The sequence below is a fragment of the Branchiostoma lanceolatum genome, chromosome 1 (assembly GCF_035083965.1).
Source record: "Branchiostoma lanceolatum isolate klBraLanc5 chromosome 1, klBraLanc5.hap2, whole genome shotgun sequence".
In the NCBI taxonomy this organism is placed as follows: domain Eukaryota; kingdom Metazoa; phylum Chordata; class Leptocardii; order Amphioxiformes; family Branchiostomatidae; genus Branchiostoma; species Branchiostoma lanceolatum.
This window is the reverse complement of record NC_089722.1, coordinates 8,100,098-8,123,435: the sequence shown is the minus strand read 5'-3', so window position 1 is coordinate 8,123,435 and position 23,338 is coordinate 8,100,098. Positions and strand designations below refer to the sequence as shown.

General features: G+C 39.9%; 1 protein-coding gene across 5 annotated transcripts in view; it reads right to left on the bottom strand.

Moving 5' to 3' along the window:
• The window catches only part of LOC136431977 (uncharacterized), a 116,981-nt gene that overhangs the window by 56,261 nt on the left and 37,382 nt on the right, over positions 1-23,338 (bottom strand). For 3 of the 5 annotated variants that reach the window (XM_066422997.1, XM_066422989.1, XM_066423005.1), the window contains one exon: positions 20,106-20,196. In XM_066422997.1, coding sequence (XP_066279094.1) covers positions 20,106-20,196 — 91 coding nt within the window. Of the gene's footprint in view, positions 1-1,985; positions 2,078-5,119; positions 5,585-20,105; positions 20,197-23,338 lie in introns of those variants that run through there. The other 2 variants (XM_066423020.1, XM_066423043.1) reach the window with 2 other exon arrangements.

Below are 23,338 nucleotides of genomic sequence, written 5' to 3'. Positions count from 1 at the left end.
ATCAACAATCAGGCACAGGGGAATGTCAAGGCCTCAAACAGGAAGAGCTCTAAATACTGTCCCTTTTTGTCGATCTAAATCCTTCTTTCACCAGTTGATCTGGCTGAACTTATAAATAGTCATGACATGACTAAAGCCGTTTTGCATGGTTGTGTCTACATGCTGTGATAAGGAGCAATGCAACATGAACTGTGAGTGCCACATAAATTCTAAAATGCAGTAAAAACTATTGAATTCCATAGAAAATTATAGCCATCCCATCTAAAACCTGAGCTAGCATCTTCTTACAACGGTATATTATCTGTGATGTCAGAAGCAGACACAGCTATTTCTGCTCTTCCCTTTTCCTGTTTGTTTTCTTTCCCCTAAATTTCCATCTCATCTTCTTGTACAAAAGAGGACCAAATCCCCCTTATTAGCTTGGACTGGACTTGTAATAACAGGAAGCAGAAACTTCAAAGCAGGCAGTCTTCCATCTGTAACTTATCCCCTAGTCCATTCTGAGAACGTACAGAGAGAAATGTCCTGGAAGACCCTTTGCCACATGTATCACCTCTGTCTAACTTTGGAAGTACAATATAGCTCTGACAGGGACCAGGTACTGTACAGATGCCCTACTATACACACTCCATATGTTTCGAACCTTATGAGTCTTTACTTGATCCCAAGCTAGAAAAAAATGTTTTCAGTTGTGGTGTTCCACTTTCAGTCAGTATTCTAAGAGCATATCACTTTTGTGTACTTCTGAGAAATCTTATACCAAAGATATTTCTTACCCACTGCTTAAATGTTGAAATATACATGGCCATGTGTGAGTATAGTAAAATCTTTTTATCGAAACATGAAATATTAACATCACTGTCATAATTTATACATCATTGTGTAAATACCATTGGATGACAGACAAGCAATTGTTTTTTCATTTACAAAACTTGAACATAATATCTATATTAGCTTAAAACTGAACTGTATATTCTGGTTTCAATAAAAACTTCCTTCCAAAATTTGGCACACATTACCCAAAGAAACTATAGCTTAGCAAATAGAAAAAGACTTTGCTTGCCCACTGGACAAATCTGTACACCAGGAAGTTATGGCTTTTTGATGAAGTGGGTGTTTCTGTGCAAACACCAGAAGACCGCAAAATGTAAACAAAGCTAATGGATTAATACTGGCAAGACTCTGGCATGGGGGAAGTTGTGACTTGTGGCAGTGTCTGGATGGGGTCTATAGTGTAAACAATGATAGATCACCCAGGTTCTTCATCAACAAGAGATGGATAGACAAGGTGCAGAATGATAAACAAGTCTGTAAAATTGTAGACTACCAACTACAGTAATATACGTACACCTTCTGCAGCGGTCCAGAAAAGAACAAGAAACAGCCACGGCTTCTAAGATTCAAGAGTTGTCAACTCAGAATAGAAGTGTGTGAACTTTAGTGCCTCTAGTCACAGAAATAGTTTCAAACCAATTGGGACTTTCCCTAATCCTCTTTATATCTCACAAATAGGCTCACTAGCATAAACAATACATATACTGCTGTAGAACAATGCTACATGTATTTTGATATACATTTTACAATGCACTAAACAATGGCAAGTGACACAGTTTTCTCACCTTCACTGAGTTGACTTAGAGATAAGCTTTGTCTGTATTGATGAATAAATAGCGCAGCAGTTTCTAGCATTTACCTCAAATTCTACAAGTCTAAAGCTTCAAATTTTCCTTCTTAAAGCTTCTAGCAAATCTCTCAGCTATTTCTCTACTGCAAGTGAGGAATTACTTCTTGACAGCCCTGAAACAAACGCATGTTCTATGTTCTATGCCATGTTCTATCTTCTCACAGTTGGGAAGGTTACAGAGTGATGATATTTTCAGAGTGGGACATGTGCAAATCCAAAGCCAAAAGCTCTGTGACACTGTACCCAACAGAAAGGACACTACGATCAACTGTACTCTGGAAAAGAAAAGGACACACCTCACCTCTATGGCTGCAGCAGTCAAAGTGTTTCACTTCACACAAGAAATCCAAGGAAACACAGTAGACATTACAACAAAATGAGGTGTTTTTCCTGCACCTCTGAGTCCTCTGGGAGGAGATGAGAACCAGAGCAAAACCAACCCCACTGGTTCCCCAGCTTTGACAGATTACATCACTTCCTGTGGGACACAGATTTATGAAGTGTCCAGCTATGTGTCTCCCTCGGGAAGGGCAGTTCACAGCTTTTCTGATCAAAAGTTCAGAGATGGACAAAATGAAACCTTTGCAAGAAGACCTCTCCCCTTTTTTGCAAGTTCTCTTTGACTTTGATATTAAAAGAGGGGTTCCATTTTCTGACAAAAGAGTGTCTCTCATCTGGCACATATCTAGGACATCTTTACCAAACCGGTGACATGCAAATGTCCCTTTCAGTTTCATGCAGATGCATTTCCATTATTCCATTTCAAAAGATAGGAAAACTCTATTTGCTAATTTCACCTACACAAGAAAAAGTCTCAATCTATCCTCCCAACCACAGATAGTTAATTTTACCTACCCGTTCAATCTGCTTGCTTTTCCAATGAATTGGCTTTACACTAGCCTCCACCAGGCCATGGGGGTATGGATCGTAGAATTCAGCAATAAGAAAGGAATAATTGACCAGTAGAGTCAGTCCATGGTAAGGTGGATAATTTCCCTGCACCCACAAATAAAACTCTATGCTGGCCACCAAAGTTCCCTGGCGAATATTCTCCCTATAGCTGACGTAGTAGAGTCTACTACTAGTGACTCTACTACTAGTGTCTCCTCTCCTGCTCTCACCCTCCTACACCAGAATGATTTATGGAGCTGTCTGCTGGATGCCCCCCTGGGAGAGTAACCCAGTAAGCTAACTACCAGCAGGTACACAGAAACCACAGCAAACCTCACCTGTTCTTCATTAAAACACATATAAAAGCCATTCCTTGGATGAGAATATGTACCTCTTTGATATTATCTTGCTTGAGATTTGCATATATCACACCAGAGGTCTTTGAAGACTCCATGGGGTATCATCACCCATGTGGTCATTTGGAGTCTATAAAATGACACAGGAGTCAATGTAGTTGTCACCTTCAAATTACAAGACGAGGTGTAATTTTCTCACCTATTTATGGGCAAACAGTAGTGTCTAGGTGTTACCATGTCAGCACTTTATGGACTAGAGGTGTCTGGATGGACAGTAGTTAATGATACAGAAAAGATAGGCAGGATTGGACGACAAGTCTAGATCTTGACGTCTATGCAAAGCATATGTGATAACAAGGGACTGTAAATGTCATGTATTTCTGACAAAGGATCACAGTGTCTTTTATCTTTCTATCAATTTTACAGAATTACAGAAATGATAATCTATTGAGGTGAAAATCTTCCTTCTTCACATCTGTTAGAAGATTATCAACAAGACATGTAAGCCCAAACCAGGCTGTATCTTTTTGAGGTAGATCCATCTACTCTTCTCTACTCATCTAATTTGTGCAACATGTGCTTACTGTTTACCTCCAGAATTGTGGACACAATGAAGCCCCTCAAGTCACATTCTTAACTTCCCCGACCTGTCAGGGTGGCAAACACCTGTTACATTTATGCCTCTGCTTTGATTATATCTCTAGGAAAGGTCAAGGAAAATACCAGCAGAACGTGACCAAAGGCTGTTTCTACTAGCCAAAATTAGGACCATGTCACTCACCAAGCATACTGGGAGTGCAGTACCATGAAGGTGACTTGTAAATTGTGGTACTGATGAATCTTCTATCAACAGCATGGTGGGCCCTGATTTTGACTTTTACCATGAACTGGATTTAACCCTCTGTTGTGGTGGTAATTGGAATCAAATGACTCTTTGACAGACTTTGCGAAGTTGAACACAAGTGGTTCATAGGCATTTAACTAAGTCCTATAGGCATAAAGGTGGTAATACATTGTACACTAGTATGAGTAAGTCACACATGATAGTGGTACATTCAGGGCTTTGGTCATCATTTGATTTCTAAGTTTCTGGTGCTTTGTACTTAGAAAGACTGATACTACGTAAATGACATCTCCGTGCATGATACAGTCAGTGAATAGAACTACCTTCAAAGCACCATCTGTACTAGCTAATTATACATACCGTATTACGCACATACCTGTATTTGCAAAAGGTAGGACCAAAAGAAGCTACTATGCTCATGTTTTCCCAGAACACAAAAGATCGGAACTATTACCTACGTGGAAGCTCCTTGGCCTTCATTAACTGTCTTAGAAGGTCACGAATTTCTGTTTGCATTTTTGTCAACTATTGGTTGGTAGGAAACAGAAACATGTCAAACACAGAAGTCATTCCATAAATAGCTCTTAAAGAGACTTAACAAGATAGAGCAGGCTTTACACTGGAGGCACGTTGCTGCTTTGAACACAGAATCTGACTGCAGCACAGCACCTATTTCATCTTCCTGAATTCTTTGTCTTAATCATTCTGTTTTAAATACAGATCAAACGGTATGAAAAGGCAACCTCATGTTCTATACACAGCTTCCTTCATCTATTTTTAATCCATGTGTATTTAAAACAGCCTTTAAATTCTTTCTGTCGCCCTTATACAAAGGGTGGATTAGCTGTTCCTTGGTTAATGCCTTTTTGATAGGCCTTTGTAGAAAGTTCTTATAGCTTGGGCTATTAAAGTGCACCAGTCTCCAAGTAGTATCAAACTGACCAACTACATCAAAGAGTTCGGCATATGGAGTTTTCTTGTTGTGTGGATTTTTGACATCAATCAGCTCAGACAAATGTATGCACTGTTTGTTCGGCAGGGAACCGCAAGATAGGACAAGACGTAAATTTTCTGTTGTTTGTACAACTCAATTGATAAATGTACAGCAAATATTCATTGAGTGCATTACAAAGATAAGTCAGGCCTCCTCTGTCCACAATAACTCAAAGAAAAAGTATACAGTAAAATGGACTGAAAACCACAACAGTAACATAACAGAGCCGATTTATCCATGGACGTGATAAGACCATGTACATGTACCATCTAAATATTTATAGTGACTTTGTAAAGGTTTCCAAATGTGAATCCTGTGCTCTGCCTAATAGAGTCAGACAAAAAACTTACCTCTGGAATCGGAGCTATGCGTCTTGCTCGAACCTTAGCCATCAGTTCTGAGCACATCTTCTTGTTTGTCCCACAAACATGGTCAACGAATGCCTGTTCTCTTTAGCGCGGAGTATCTTTGTCCGATCGGGATAAATTTGTAAAGAGTTTTATTGCTACTGCTCCTCCAGGCAACCAATGATAAGGAGAAAACAAGTGTTTTGGTAGTCACCAGACTAAAGGTCCATTTTTCATATCAGAGATATTGAACCCTGCGTCACTTCAGAATCTGTACCTTACACTTTTGTCAGCTGTTCTTGTCCTCCGAAAATGCCCGTCAAAGTCTTTCAAGTTAGGACAGCGACTTTCCAAAGCATCAAAATGACATAAACATCATTTTGTCGTCAACAATTGCAAGTAAATTCGCTAATCCAGCCTACAAAAAGGCTTGGTCAAAATCTCGTAACAGAATTTCGCAGCAGTGCTGCTCGTCACAATGGAGCGGAAGAAGGACTGAAATCAAATTTGCCTTCCCAAATATTTTCCTAGGGCTAAAGGACCCCCCTTTATGGGCGGATATATGCCATGATTCACATAGGCATTCACCAATGAAAGGCTACGTGTTCAAGGGGGGAAATAAACTTTCAAGTGCTTTAGCGGAAGTTGAATGGGAGTGAATAGTGTTGTTTGCTGAGAACGGTGTCAGATGTGATGCGGGTAAGGGCGGGAGGGCGTCAGGTCACAGGTGTTATTGCCTGACTTACCTTGAACACAGTGGGGGTGTGAGCTCTATTAGCAATATAGGATTTGCTTGTTTTGGTGTAAACCTTTTTTTAGAGAGGTGAAACACCTTCTCATGAAGGTTGTAGTCTCCTGAAGTGGCATTCTCAGTAAATATAGCTGGACTTGGTTACTTGTGTATCCTGGGGTTGTCTAAGGTAAGAGGACGTGACTCGGCAGTGTTTCACGGTATGCCACAAAGCAAGAATGCAGACTCGATACTTGTGTTTCTGTTTGCCTGAAACATGTGGATTCTTTTTATAGCATACGCCTTATCTGTACTTGCTTATGACGCAATGGCATAACTGATGTCTCGCACATACATGATAAGTGTGTCAAATAATACAAACTTCACTTTGATAAAGCTAGCCACTTAAAACATCTGTAGATGGTTTATTTTCCTCTACAACTTGCTATTGTTTAAGAGTTGGTAGGGGAGGGTGTTCAAGAAATGAAGCCAAGGGAAACTGTGCAGTGATGCAAAAATTTCAGGGTGGAAGAGTGGAAATCTAAAGCCTCTTTATGTCATTAATGGCATTGGCATGTTGCAATGTTATGAGCAATCAATCACCTAATGTCAATTGTTGAGTCCCAAAAAAGAGCAAATGGTTTACAAATCTGTCACTTTGTTAATCTGTACAGTCATCCTGACTGAGCTATTTTTAGTGCCTAGACAGAAAAAAATAATCTTTTTTCTTTTAAATCTTTTCCTCTGCTCTTGTACATGTATTTCATCACGTTATCAGTTACTTATATGCCCTTTTAACTTGTAAAACTCCAACATACATGTACAAATAATCGTATTGCGACAATATTTTTGCATGCAATGACATCTGAATAAGAGGGTTCAGATAACATGACACATGTTACTTTTTGAACAAGAAATACTCTTGGAAGATGGCCAACTTTGGTCACTGACACCTTACCCTGTATTCACCTGAAAATTTGTCAAACATGGCTGGGGTCGTGGTAATTCACCAAATGCCAACAACTTGACGTCAACAAGTTCATTCACTGAGAGTCACCTGCACCTAACCTTGCCTTTGGAATGTGCCACAATAAAACATGACTGATTCCGTGACACCCAGCAGGTCTTGTGACATGGTCGAGTATAAAGTTGGCACATAAACATCCTGAATCATCAAGTTCGGATCTTAGTGTCATCTCCAACTTTAAATCTTTCTCATTCAAGCTGAGAAAAACATGACCTCCCCGAGGAGGGCAAGATCACTGACCGTACCACAACATCCTACACTACTGTTACAGGTGGTATGTTCAAATGCAAAATAGACTATGTAAAACTAAATGATTTAATATGAAAACTATTCTTAGCAAGTGCAATACAAATATTTATATCATGACCTTTCATCACTAACTTGTCTGTAACTTGATACACAAGAATGCTTGGAGAGAAAACCTGGTAGTTTTAATGCTCAGCTACACTGAGACCTGTGTATAGGATTGTATTATCTAATGGGTGGCCTCCATCTAAATATTCCTGACCCTGTTGGACTCTTCTAGGTGGTCGCCAAGGTTATACACACCAGATGGATGCACACTCAGCTGCCACGGATCAAAATAACACCTGTAATAGAGGTGGATTTTGTCTCTTGCAAATGGTCTGTAAACAGGTGCATCAGAAGAACATTCAATCCTCTGTCACAAGGGAATGCTTGACATATAACTTGAACCTGGCGGGAACACCCTAATACTTGTAATATCTTCTTTAGACATAATTTGCTAACTATATACTAGTGCGTTTATCTTTGCAAATAATCAATGGCAACAAGGGATAAGACGATCATCGGCTTCATGCTACAGTGACAGCAAATCTATCTTGCTATATAGTTAGACCTGCTCCAAATGATGATGAAATTCAAACTTTGTGCAAAGTGTTCATACTAGATAGCTAAGTATAGTAAAGTTTTCTTTGTTTCCTAACTATGAGACCTGAACATCTTTACAACATCCTTCAACTGATTTTCCCTCAAGGAGATACAAACACAGGTCATACAGTCTTAAGAAAACAAATATAGGGGACACTGAACCTTAGATGTGTCAGTTACCTGGATCGACCCTTGAGTCGTAAATAGAGGAGAAAGTTACAGCTTAGTACAGTCAAAACAAAGACACGTCCCGGAGTTCATGCATACTCATGCTGAGGTGGTAAATCTGTTGTTCAGGCATGCTTCAGACCATATATTGTAACACATCTCAGCACCATGTCGGACATTGATACTGGCCGCTAGGGTAGTGGGAAGACTACCATGCCCTTGTTGATGCCCAAGCTGAAAAATTCAATCCCAGATTCTGATGAAATGCTGTACTATTCAGGTAAAAATGAGTACCTAGCTGCAGTTAGGGACGTCCTCTCGGATGGAACGTAAACCCAAAGGTCCCGTATTTGAGGAGATCCATACCTCGAGATGCCAAAGACCCCACTGCACTGCGAAAAGAGCATCCCAGTGTGAGTGGATCCAACCTAAGGCCTAATTACAGTCTGGTCTTACCTAGCTTGTACTTATTACACAAAACTGGTGTTACACCAAAAGCCGGTTTACCGGTTATGTAGAATAAATGAAAATGACTAAGAATTGGATGGAGCCACATATAACACAGGAATGCCCAGACGTGCCATTCTTTGACAAAATTGAGCAACATCCTTGGCCAACTATCACAAGAATGGTCCAGGCTTACCTTAGAGCCACAAAGTCTACGTCTCACAATGAGATCTTTCCTCTGTGTTCACAGGCATCAAAGGAGTTAGAACTTCTTAGTAACAACAAGATGACTCCCAGTTCATAGCAAGGCAACAGGAGAAGTGGATTAGGGGATAACCTTGTGGTTTTCAAGAAACTGGGTTATAAAAACATGTTTGTCTTCTCCAGGAGACAGCCTAAGAGGTGGGAGTGACTCTCCAATTGGACTGTTTGTTCTAGGAGGAGGAGAATTTGGAGTCATGTTGTTTTAAAAGTCATTATTTTGAAGGCATTGATAGATCAATGTTATCTTGAAGAACTATGTATTTCTCACATTTCTCATAAAGCCAACATCCATCACCTGCAATACATAAAACTACACATATGGAAAGACAAAGTTGAGCAACTTCTAAGTCTACTGTACAGTATGATTACAATGAAACAAAAAAGCACAACTCTCTGCACCTTTAGCAGTGTACTCAAAACTTTGGAATGCACACTAAAGCAAAACTTGCCATATGGCACAACTGTGAGTGGCATAATGCTGACTGCACTGCAGTAATAAAGACTGTCGCAAGTGGCATTATGAAGGAGCGCAAAGCTAGTTTTTTTGGCAATGTACACTTGATCTTCACGGCCTTTACACTCAGCACTAACCATGGCATTGCAGTCGTATTTCTGCCTTAGATGGAGCAAACCGATAGACTGGCCATGTAACTGAAGTTCCAACCGAAATGAAAATAAGCAGCATGCTCATTTGACATTGATGCTGCCTTCTGGTCTTCTTAATTGCAATCCTGAAGTCATGTGGAGCTGGTTTGCTACTGGCTATGTCATTGCCAAATTCAAGTATACATGGACTTCTTCACTGTCAACTGGCGTGCAGGGATACAGCCATGGCAGACCACCCCTGCGATTCAGCGTTTAAGGCCCCATTTTTTACTTCAAAGGATCCACTCTTGGCCATCAACATTACCGTGTTGACTGAAATGGAGGTGCATTCAAGGTTGAACAGGAATAACAATCATACGCATGTTGACATACAGGATTGGAAGAGGGATCACATCTGATTTTACTGAAAAGTAACCTATGGAAGATCCTACATGTACAATTATGGAAGATGGAAAAATGAAAAAGTATGCAACATTTGTACAATGTTGAAAGTGTGGATTTGCCTATTTGCAAAAAAAGTATGGTATTGTTCAGTGTTGACTGCTTTTCTATATTCTTTCAGTGTCTTCTTTTTCCCTCACCACTACACTTTTCCCCCATCTTTCTTCTTACACTGTGCTGCCTTGTACCACTGAAGCTGAAGCATTACCCTGAAAGGCATTTACTCCTGTTGACAAGTACAGACACAGGCACATCCCTCGGCGAAGGCTTACAAGCCTCTTAATTAACACATTTTTGCAGTTCCTCTTTCTTAATCCTCTCTGGATATATGGGTACTGGGTATTTTGAAAATGTCGAACAAGTAGGGAAGTCAACATATGTGAGATGCGAACGTGCCGGACTTTAAGTTAGGGAGAGCGGCTACATCTGAAGCAGGTGTTTGGGATAGTCTCTTTTCTTGGAAGACCTTCGGAAGCAAGTTAACGCCCATCTAGGTATGCCAAGTTGTCCTTCCAAGTGCCCACCTGTCTTGAACCCTTATATGGACAATTTCACCTCAGATGTGAAAGGCAACACCTGGTTGGGATGGAATGTACCACTTAATTACGGGGACTCAGTCCATTTCCACAAACTTTCCTAAAAGTTTCTTCTCTCTTTAGAAAACGCTTACATGAATTTCAACTTTCCCTCTAAGTTTAAAATCTGAACTTCACATACGTTAGGCGTCACAAGCAAAATATGAGACATGCCTGACTCTATATATACTCACACTTGGCTTTTCCATCTTCATTTAGAAATAGGATGTGACACTGTCACTGATGAGACTTTCTTTCAACCATTTTCAAGTCTCTTACGAAAGGTTTCTTCTCACAGGGAAGGACAATGAGCACTTTCAAAAAACACATCTCTGATACATTTTCGGTTGACCTTGGCGGAGGTACCTCCCCCTTTCCATAATCTTTCAAGGACAAATTCCAATGATTCTTTCTAACTTCTACTGTGTTCCTTCACTTCAGAGCATTTTACACATAACCCACTTCATAAGTTAGTTCCTGCAAGAGCTCAACATCTCAAATTTGCACTTTTCCTGATATCCCAACTGGAAAACTTGTCTCTCAACACTTCCTGTTTTTCCCATTCTCTCAAAAGTTTGAGTCGACCACTGAGTGATGTTTACAGAACTACCCATTCCTCACCAGATTACCAAGGAGAAGTTAAACAGGTTTACCTCCTGCTACTGACTTTTCCCGGCTCCAGTTTCCAACCTACAAGTCCCCAGCTGCTTTTCGGAAGAAACTTCGGAATAACAACCCGGACACACCCAGTTTGAAGCGGATCTGGAAGTGGTGGGTGTGGGATTCAATCTTAAAATATCTTTTTTCCACAGGGCCATGTCACTGAAATTCACTGGTTCTGACAACATTTGAGACCCCATTCTACACTCTCTAATCATTATCCCTTCCTCTCAACTTCTAGGTTCTACTTGTTTAACTCACTTTAATCTTCTATTTTACCTCCTGTGGTTTTGTTGTAAAGCCTTAATAATTCCGGCAGCATTTCTTAATCGACCTTTGACAGCAATAATCTTGTTCTTCCTTCTTGAAACGGGAGACACTGTACCGTCTGCCAGACTTCCCCTTTGATTTGTCTGACAGGGGCACATCATCAGGATGCTTCTGATCGACTTATACACTCAAATCACCCTTCTTCAATCTTATCTTCAGACCAAGGCGGTACAGTGGAGCATACATTCCTTATCATATTCCATGATGCTTACAGATTAGAGGTAAAATGTACAGATGGTACAAATTTGGGTAGTTGATCCTGCCGGGAACTTATGACAAATGATGTGGATGGTCTTCCTAGGAAAAAAACACCACCAGTAGTGTACTTGACCTAATTCCAAAATTCTGAAACTTGAAGCAATAGCCGCAAATGCAGGAAATACTGTTCCGTTTGGCTTTTATCCTGATTTGATCCAGTAAAAAAGAAAAAGCAAGTCCATCAGTCGGGGGTCCCGTCTTAAGGTTACAAGGGCACCGGGTCTCAAGCAATATCCCCAAAAGTCAGCAAACAATGAACCTTGACTGTTCTTTACTTAATACAACCCTAGCATCTTAGCCTGTAATCTTCAGTAATCTGTAGTTTCTCATTTCCTAACATATATCAAGGGAACTGTAGCTGCAAAATACTATTGTGACTCATCCTGGGAAAGGGCGGAAAAGGGAACTTGAGTAACAGCAATATTTATAATCTCGTACCTCTCCGTGGGATCAAGGAGGTTATATATAACCTCCTATATATAACCTCCTTGGTGGGATGCACATCGTCAACATGAGTTTCCTGAGAAATTTGTTTTTGCCATAAAGCATGTCGTGCCAAGCCTTATCGCTGATGACACAGAGACAGGAGGATCTATACAACCTGACTTGGTAGACAGCATGGAAACGAGGATATATATGATTGACAATAGTAAAACTGTTTTCTTCCTCTCGCTTGTGCATGAACAAAAACAATCTGGACATCCATGAGATCAAATGTGCATCTATAGATACACTTCATACTTTGAGGTCTCAAGGTCTTGTGACATCTGTAAATAAAACTGAATTTGAATCTTTCAAAATAAACAAAAAGTAGAATAGTACAATTTTCATTATTCAATCATCCTCTCTCTATCTGCCTTCTACCTTAACATGTAGAATAGTACAGTATTTTATGCACTGTATTTATTTGTCCAATAGAGTACTCTATTTGGATGATTGCCGAGTGCAGCTATTCCTTGTTGGGTAAAGGCATGTCTACATTGTTACAGGCAATGCGCTTAACTAGTTCCAGGACAGGTATTTGGTTCTAAGGCATTTCTTGTTAAATGGCATTGAAACACTGTTTCCCTTCCAAGTTTATGTCACTGAAACATCCTTGTTTCTGATACATTTTCCAGGCTACCAAATGCCAGCAGGTCTCTGGTGTAATATCAAACATTCTTGGCCTCTTTCCCATAAAACATTTCTCTAGTGAGTCTTTGGTATCCCCGTTGCTGCTTGATATATCTTGGGGTTGAGAAATGTCTGATGTACTTGTTTCCGATGTATTTTCCAGGCTGAGGACGGTGCCAAGCTTGTGGTTTTGACAGACGGGGATTCTGGCCTGTCTCCAACTACAGTTGTATTAAATGCCTCAGATCATGTTCAAGTCTACATATACACTCGGAAAAAGAAGTTGAACCCAATAAGTTAGAACTTAGCGTCAGTAGTAAGACTAGAGTAGCCACCGGTCACATGTTATACTGTTCATTATTCTCTGTCCGTCATCTCGACATGTACTTGCAATTAGCCTACGGGCAAGAACTTGCAATAAACTTTCTCTATACAGTTAACTTACAATCATTCTACAACAAACTTTCTGGGGGGAGGGGGGCCATTACAGCCCTGGGCAGGGGAGTGGCGTTACACAGGCTAACTTTAAGTCTGGTGTCATGTTTGTACAGGGTTCTGGAGCAGCATTTCGTAAGACAGTTACAAGGCTAGGCAGCAACACTACATGGCTGACCTGTTTCTATCTGTCTCAGTAACACTTAACGAGAATGGCCTGTGAGAAAGTCAACAAATAAAAACTATTTTGGGAGGAAATCATTTCCGTTGTCCTTCACTTTTGCAATCTCGCTATTTTTCTCCCAGGGATAAAACAGACTGTACCTACATAATCGCCTCTTTCAATGTTCATACATAAAATGGGACTAGACATAAAGTTTCTGAGATTCCTTTTCGTGAAATAAGACATATTTCTGCTGACATTCGTTTGTGAACAAGACACTCTAAAAGTAATACTAGTATATGGATTGTGATTTTTGGGTTGATGGTAAGTACTGACAGAAGAAGCCAGTACTAACTAAATTTTTCACCCCTTGCAGCTTTGTTTCAAACTGCAGATTTTAAAACTGCAAAGTATGTAAACCCAAGGCTGCCTTGGTGAAGGGAAGCGTGCATTCTTAAAATGCTTTTTCATGTTTCCAAGCTTTGGTTCCTGTCTACATTTTTCTACATGCCAACAGCTACTGTATGTGATGCTTACTTTAAGCCCCAACTTGCCTTTAATTGTCACCTTTTACCTATGATAGTAATCTGTCCTGTCCAGTCATGTTAAGTTTTATTATTTCATGACCTGTACAAGACCAGTGGAGAACATAATCATAGGAATCTGTCATTCATGAGTTCAAGACGAGGTGATGTTAGCCCTTCGTGAAGGACTCTTGCACACTGGGCATGTGCAGATCCACGCGTGACGTCAAGAGAAGCAAGTTCAACCATTTCATCTACGTGAACATCTGGTAGCTTTTTCGCGGAGTCAACTCAAGTTCAACTTCCTACTGAGAGAATAAGCCTGATTAACAAGACAGACATGTCTTTAAGAATGGAATGTCCATCTCACATTGCAGTGGGCTGTAAATCATGTACAGTTCAAGACCATGGCCAGCTTCAGAAGCAGTTTTCACTTTTGCCACTACTGAAAATGACTTCTTTTTTTAGCAATCTACGTCTCCATCGTGTCTGACCTTCTATTTGTTGTCAAAACCCGACATAAGTGGAAATCCAGAGTGCCATACACAGCTTTCAAGCATGTAAAAAGTTTGCAGAATTTGGCCCGGAGGAATGATTTGGCATTCGGAATAACCTCACGTGTCTGCAAGTGGTTGAAGCATTCTTACTCTTTGTTTAATCCGGAATGTTCGGGACTGACAAACCGCAAGTTCTGCTGTTGCCCTTAACATTGTTCTTTACCTTCCGAGGGGGGCCATTCCACCGCTTTCCGGCTGTCGGGATGTATCCGTTTCTTTCAGACACGTGTAACATCATCTGCTCCCGCCGGCCCTGCATTGTTCTACCATTAATTCATCCTTCTTTACACTGTTTACATACAAGGGGAAGGTGCCAGTTCTGCCCACAAGTGTAAGCGGAGATGGAAGATTGAATAATCGACTAGACCAGCACATTCCGCTGCAACAAAAGCAGCTCAAGGGCATATCTACTGAGCACATATATCGCTTGTTATTCTTTTACAACGGTGTCTGAAATGTAACTGAGCCTGTTTCCTCCTTGAAGTAGAGCTCAAAAGCAAATTTTGCACTTTACCTTAGCACAAGGCACAGGACAGTGGGGTGGCTGAATGCATGTAAGAAATACCCAGACAATACAAGAAGACCACATAGCTACACTAATAAAAGAATAGCAATCTAAGGAATGGAAGGAAAAGTGAAACTCACAAATGAAGATCAAGCTAAGGTATGCACTATCACAGCTTCCTGAATACATTTCCCGGCAGAGCTGACTTCAAGTCCCCACCGCTATTGCGGCACAGGTTACAGAACAACAGCGGGACAACTTAAGCCACTCGGGAGAACCCACACCTCATCACCTACCTACTTGTCCAAACCTGGAATAAACAGTTGACTTAACAGATACTGGATTTCCCTGCCCCTTTAACCAAGGGTTGACTTTCAACCTGAGATTTTGGGTAGTCTAACACCAAGGTTTACTGGAAGCTAATGCACCTCGCTACAAACACTGGGGACGGAGATGATGACAGCCAAGTCTATCTATGGAAGCCCTCTTGTACCCAAAACACTTTAGAAGACATTCCCAGGGAGCTCTGTCTTGAGCTCGTATGACTTACCAAAAGACATTTGTGTACAGCTATAGAACCAGATTCCAAGATGTGCTACTAAGATGGAAAAGATTGCATTCTGTTTCTGGCGTAAGTTTTAACATCGGTCAGAAGTTTTTACCGGAACTTCAATAGCTAATCCTATGCATTATCATTATGACATTACATTTCATCAGTAAATTGGTATCAAGTCTGTCGCTGCAGGTACATAGCTGTTACTTCCCACAAAACTTTTAGAAGGAAACCCTGGAAATCAACCAATCAAACTGACCCAGATTCGACCTGTGGTTACAGCACATATGGTATTGGAAATGGCCAATCACACATCAAAGGACACCTGCAAATTGTCTGGGAAAATCTGCCTCTAGTCGTGACTTTGTCTATGTCACCCCCTTGGCCTGGAAAGTCTCCATCATAACAGAGGGATTACATTTTGGCATCAGCCACTGAAACAGATCCTGTTCTATTTGCAAGAAGCATACCAGAAGAAAAGGGAACTGTGTCAAGAAGTATTTCCAAAAGAGGCTAATGAGATACACTGCAGTGCAACATGCCTTACTCTTCTTGCTAACAGATTTCTAAAAAAAAAGTCATACAAAACTAATGACCCTTTACATAGCTAATCCAAAGTCTGGCTGAGTAAAAGACCAAGCAAGGCTAAGAAAGTGCCTTTTAATTAATCCAGATCATGTTTCCAGCAGTATTCATGTTCTGCATATAAAGTTTTAATAAGAAGTACTTTTAAATCAATTGTTTCGTCATGTTATGTAACACAACTGCTAATGTTTCCAAGAACTCCCAAATAGGTACACAGTTGATAAAACAGCATATTTCCCGTCTGCTGTCATAACAGCCACAAAGAATGCTAAAGTTTATGCTTTGCTGATGAGAAAGAGTGCATTGCACTTGGGGCAGACCAAGACGAATTGCAGGGGGGGTAAGGGGAAAACCCTGTATAGGTACCCGTACCCGTATACCTGAAACACGCTATGACGGCCGCCATATGGGACACCCAGAACGGCTGTATTTTACGGTCTCCACATTGATATAAGACACAATCAGTTGACTATACTCGGTCAGAAAATAGCTGAACAATCATATTGTACTACCTTTTGATTTCTATGAAGGACGGAGTTTTGGAAAATATGGAATTTGCGAAGTTCGTACGGAGCGCCTGTCAGAACGTGCGAGCACCGATCTCGGAGACCTTTCAACTAAACCTGTTCTGAAAAGAAATAGAAAAAACACTCAAACTATCAACCGTTCCGCATTTCATTATCTTCAGATGCAATACTCAAGATCTGTTCGGCTGGAGCTGCCAGTAAACCTGCGTAAAACCTACAGGAAACGCCCGGTTCTCGATGCACGGAAGGCCCGCCATGACACATGTGCGAACTAGCCGCTTTAATAGACGGAAAGTAACCACTTTATATATTGCGACACAAACATTACGGCCATTCGGCGTGATTTGTCTGAAAATGCCGTGCTCGGTCTCTGTCTTTAGCGTGAGGCGTTTCCTGTAGGTTTTCCGTATTAAACCTTTTCAGAACGGGTTCAGTTGAAAGGTCTCCGAGATCGGTGCTCGCACGTTCTGACAGGAGCTCCGTACGAACTTCGCAAATTCCGTATATTCCAAAACTCCGTCCTTCATAGAAATCAAAAGATCGTAAAATATGATTGTTCAGCTATTTTCTGACCGAGTATAGTCAACTGTCTGTGTCTTATATCAATGTGGGGACCGTAAAAAAACAGCCGTTCTGGGTGCCCCATATGGCGGCTGTCATAGCGTGTTTCCTGGCTTGTTGGGGCCCCAAATGGGGTATACCGGTATACCTATACGGGGACCTATACGGGTACGGGTACCTATACAGGGTTTTCCCCTTACCCTTGCAGGGGTGGAAGGTCAAAAACAAGAATGGTGCATATAATTTTTTCTAGATCATAAAACTATTAAAAGTTTTCACTGTTTTCTCTTGTCATCCTTTCTTTCTTTCTTTGCAAAATTTGTTGTAAAAGTTTTTCTCTTGCATTATCCAGCTGGTACTTAAGAGCTGTTTCAAGGTCATATGATAAGTCGTGTGGCCTTACATAACAGAAGATACTAACAACGCTGGGTGGCAATGTCCGGAAGGCCAGCCTACAAGAATGCAGAGGAGAGCCTAAGATGGTCCAGGCCATATCTGTTACATCTACTATATATAAACAATGTGGTAAAAATAGTTTGCATTGTTGTAGTCAAAAGTTCCTTGAGTTTGAGGCGGATAAACACAGTGCCATGATACGCAGCTTTCTCTCTCTGTACACACTTGGTAGAACAAACACAATACGTCAAGGTAAGGGCAAAGTATGCGAGGGCAAACTATTGTTGGACAATGTCTTAAAGGTATCCTAAGAAGCTATCTTGCAGATGCCAACAGCAGTTTACATTCTTACAAATTGTAGCCTCTGTATACCAAATATCCATAGTGTGAGACCAAGTGGCCTGAATGTTCTGTATCATTCAGACAAGAGTTTAGGCAACACCTTCAACTCATTCAGGAATTCTGAGTCCTTTCAAACAGTAGAAACAAACAATGTTAAAGGTATGTAAAGAGTGTAACACATTGCATGTGACATCATTTAAGTATAATGCACAAAGAACGAGGTCTATACATGAAACTATGAATGAGATTTTTAGTTCTGTTATGGTTTGGACTTTCAAACTTGACAGGTGAAGCTAAAAACGCAAAAGCCTTCAGCAGGTGTGCCTCTTTTGAGACATGTGGCATCATGTTAGGTAAGGCACACTGTAAAGAACTATGTTGATAGACCACCCTATCCTTTGTGGGTTAAACTTACAGCAAGGATAAGCATCAATTGTTTGAAGCATATGTCACACTTTCCTCAGAGCTTGCATTGTATCACAGCATTTGGAAAACGTCTACCATAGGTCTTCTAGTGTGTCATGTAGTACTGGGGGTGATGCACATGCATGTCCAGGGTCATCGTTTAGCAGACTGTCTGCAAATACTGCACATAACAGCGACGCTTCTGTTGACAATGACAAAGCAAATTTTCAAAGCAAGGCGCTTGAAAGAAAACATCAAAGACATGATGTTCATCACGGCTATCAGCACAAGACACACAATATTCCTTTCAACGCAACAGATATGCTTCACAAACAACAACGTTCACATTACAGACTAAACAGCATCAACATTGATTAATCTCCTGTTAACTAAAACGACAGCTACAAACCTGTCTCCGCCTTATGGGTCATGAACAGTACTCACATTGAACCATTCACTGCCAAGCTGCAATGTCTTGTATATCTTACACCAAAAACCAACTTACAGTGGCAGAGCCAGACAGAGAAGAGGGTGTTTGAGAGAAAAAGTAATTCACTTGACCGTTGTCAGGATGCAAACGACCTTTACCTACAAAACAAAGTTGAATTTGGTACTTCAACTTCTCTTGGGAATGGCAGGTTGGAACCAAGTTGTAAAGGTTCATTGTACATTGTGTAAAACCTTATCATCAAGTGTTTGCCAGGTAATAAAGAACTAGCCTGTAACTCAAAATGTCAATATCATCATGCTCTTAGTAAAGTTATATATTTCCAGCATCAGTGCTACTAAATCAGGTCCTTCAGTGGTTTTATGATGTTTGCCAATCAAATATTTGCAGAAAATGATAATTTCTTAACTTTCTCCATTCTGAGGTAGCCTTCTGGTACCAACTGTGTTGGTTATAGTAACCTATAGGCTAGGCAGCAAGTAGGATGGTAAAGGAGTGTTATTGTCGGCTGCAATGATGTCTGCCTTAGAATTAAATAAAACAATATCTCTTGAGATGTTACCTTTGATGAAGACAACTTGGCCTTGAGCCTTGCTACACTTGTACTATATTTCAATCAACGCTGGCATACCCATAACATAAGGACAATTCCAACAACCCCCTGCTTTGAGCGCTTAGTAGGGCACACAAGTGTTAACAACCTTGTAGTGTAACACTGTAAGCAGTTAGGCATATTTGGTCTATTCCTGGCTTTAGAATTTTTAAAAATCAGCACAAAACCTGATTTTCTCTTTGCTGAAAACTTGCATCTCTTGCTCCTTTCCTGAAAAAGAAATACTACTTACCCAAATCGCAAACTATGAAGTTTGCTGTACAATGTCATATACACTGTTAGTTATACGATTGTGTGTATCAGTGTATCAATATTCATTATTCCGTGACAGGTGGTTTACTGGTGGTTTACTGTGTGATGTAGTGAATGAAAAGGTACAACTGAGAAAAATGCAGAGGATCCCAGGAATGAACACAAAGACAGACAGATTACAAACACAGCCTTGACAGGTAGTAACTCACAACTAAATTCATTCAGAAGAAATGCTTTGATCCAGTAATTTGCAAATTGTAACAACATATACATCCTTAAACATCTTCTTGAAGGTCTTCAATTACTTCTTTCCTGCTTTCTAATTACTGTACTTGGGGTTTGACCAATCAATACAAATGTATTGTGAACTTACCCGTACACATTTGATATAAACATTTTCTATAATAACAAATGGTTGAGATGAATATACATGTAGTGACTACAAGTATAAAATACAAACATATGATACCTACCTGAAGCTGCCTTACACAAAACTTGAAATTTGCATAATGACATTTTAACAGGTTTCCATACAAAATTCTGTATGAGCAACCTCACCTTTGAAGATTACTGAACAAAAAGACAGTTAAACCTGTAATCATCTACAACCTACCTTTTTGTAGAGAGTCCTGCTCAGAGACAGAAGTGGCTCAAGCCCACTAAACAGCACCTTGTAATCTTCTGGGCTCAGCGATGAAAATTTCCTGTAAGACAAGAGCAGAAGACGGTCACTTCAGAGCTCTGAAAGACAGTCTGTACTGCCAGATGAACTGTTATAACCTACTTTAGGAATGTCACTCTTTTAAACAATACTTCAAATAGACCGTTCTCCTGTCACTGACATGCCACTGGGAAATTCGTCCTATAAACATGGAGGGGAGAAAATGTTATCAAAAACAAACTACATGAGTGGGGGGCTAGGTTAAGCACATGAAAATAACATGTGACTCAAAGTCTGGAAAAAAACTATCAATGACAATTGAATCAAGTAGCAAACACCATCAGGTAACGTACACGTATGTTTTCACAGACTTCCAGGTCCCTTTGAACCACTTCTTGTCTATAGTATAATGTCTTATAGTTATGTTTTATATACAATCATGACAAAACTTCTTTTCAAAACTCCTCAATCCAAAAGTCAAGAGGATGCCCCTCCCCCCAATTAACACAGTTTTGTTATGTACACAACTTGACCATATCATAGATAAAATCAAAGCCAAATAGAACTATGAAAGGCACCGCCATACACCTATTATAGAATTCAAGTGTTTTGAATCTGTGAATTAGAGCATCTGAAGTGATTACTTTTCGATAAGCTAAGGTCTGATCATAGATATCATGGCCAAAGAACAATGGGATCAATAATCGAGTGTGTTTACATTTTGATAGCATCCTCCAACAGTTTCATCATATCATGATCCTCCCTTTGAACCTTTTGTTCTCTGCACCATTGTCTGCTACTCAAACCTACAGCAAGCCTACACTATGTATGTACACTAACTAACCTTTATCAACTATGCTTACAATATGGTTCAGTTGTTTTTGCTTTTGGACTGGATAACTAGAACATAGCATCAACAAATTCCCATGGTTTCTCCTGTATGAGCTATTGTAACATTAGACGCAATGATCAAATCAGACTACATGTCACTTGAATTAATGATCTATTGTGCACGTAATTAGAAAGGTAGAAATAGTGCGATCACTTTGGAAAACCTACTGCTTAAATATGCTATCATCTTAGTTCATTAAGTAAAATGTAAACTTCATGGTACTCTACTTGGATATTGGTGTACAATTTCTTAAATCATATCATTAGAATCACAATTCAGGTTAGTATGGCAGGTTTCCTTGGCATAACTTAAACCAGGTCAGATGGAAAATACCACCCTGAAGCCTGAGCACTTACTTTCATTGTTTCTAAGGATAGAATGTTGTCAATGGGTTACCTGAAACCTTTGGAATAGTGGATGAATATTCGGTAAAGCAGTATTCATTCATAATTTGATAACCTGGAGGTAACATTCCGACCAATTATCACGTACTGAATGAAAAGATGAATAGAATCTTTCAGTCACTTTATCTCGATCACTCAGCAACCTAGCCAACTATCTATAAATGCTGACAATGCAGTCACATTTCATCGCAAAAATGCATTCATTTCATTACATGGCAAAAATGTTTACTATCTCCATGGTTTAGCATACCGAATCTTCCATGTTTTCTGCCCTCCTACCTATAGGCACATATTTAATAGGTAGTAACAATCTGACCCTATCAGATAAGGTTCTGGTACAGTGTAATGTGATACTAATCTAGAAATTAGTTTTATTGAATGTAGTAATATAGTTCCTGACCTTTAAATTACCTGGCAGTAGAGTAGTACCAGCTGGCATGACAGTTGGTATGCCTATGGCATGATTTATAATCTCAGGAAAGCAACATCTAGTGTGCTACTATGATTAAGAACTAATCAACTACCACGGCTCTTTTCTATATATTTGAAACCTAAATTGAACTACATGTAAACAAAATTGAAATGAACATATCCGATATCCATGGCCTTCTGTGGGTCCCTGCATTTAGAGCATTTTGATAGATTCTTGGTTAGTGATTCCTCAGTCAAATTAGTTTCTAACTGGCACTAGCTTTTGCACGCAAGACAATCATTCCTATATACTTTTTCTCAGGTGTGTTCCTTTAAAATAAAATGTCATATCAAATGAAGACCTATTGAACAAGTACTATCTGGCTGTCCTAATTAAACATGATACCATCTATTCCCTTTTGCCAAACAGAACAATCAACCTTCCTGTTACCTCTCATTACTGCCAAAGAGACAAACAAGAGATATAATGGAAAAGGCCTGGAGCCCAGGTTGTGAAGAGGTGTCTTCCCTGACCAAGTTATCTGAAACAGTAGGTATCTTATCAGTGCTGTCAGATTAGCTTTGCTTCCCACTACTGAAATGTAAGGCAGCTGGGAGAAAGTATTAACTTCATTTGTGAGGTAGAAGATTTCGGTGAGGGTATCACAATTGAAAACAGCAAAAACATCATTGCTGTTAAATGTACATTCACATCATAGGAAAACTTTACAATAAAAAAAGTTGCCTTTTTTCATTTCAAAGGTCACCAGTAGAAAGGGCTGAGGAAAAAAATTATTTCACATCTGGCTACATTGGTACACTTATTGATAAAAGTAAGAAAAGAGTGACAAATTGCTATCTTCAAACTTTTAACAACCTGACCTAGTTTAAGGGTCACTTAAAGGTCAGAGGTTGTGACCTTTTGGATTTGGGGTTTGGTCACTCTGTCAATAGGTTTTTCCAGGTTTGATTCAGATGGTGCTGGGTTTCCACTGAAATGTTCCACAAAAACAAATCATTAGCACAAAATCGAGTAAATACCACATGATATAAAACATATGATGCTGTAATCTTTACGAAGTTCCAAGAATTGGCAACATTACGGCAACCTCCATTAATCAGTTGTATTCTTCTACAATCAACTTTCAGAATAGTGTACACAGACTAGGAGAGAGGATGGTCAAACTATAATGAAGTGGACATCCTGGCAACTGTTAAACAGATTGACAGAACCTTTGCAAGAAGGAAAGGATATTTCTGACATACTTCATTCTGCATACTACAATACCGCAATAAATCTAACACTCATGCTGTTAGTATACTGCCAGTAATAGCACTTGTGGGGAAAAATAGCATCACGTTTTGCCCAAGTTACGAGTACAAGAGAAGAGCAAAACATGGGTAGGAGGAGGTTCTGCATATTAGCAACATGACATCCAAGATTTCCAAGCTAAAGTCTTATCCCTTTGTCCTTTTCT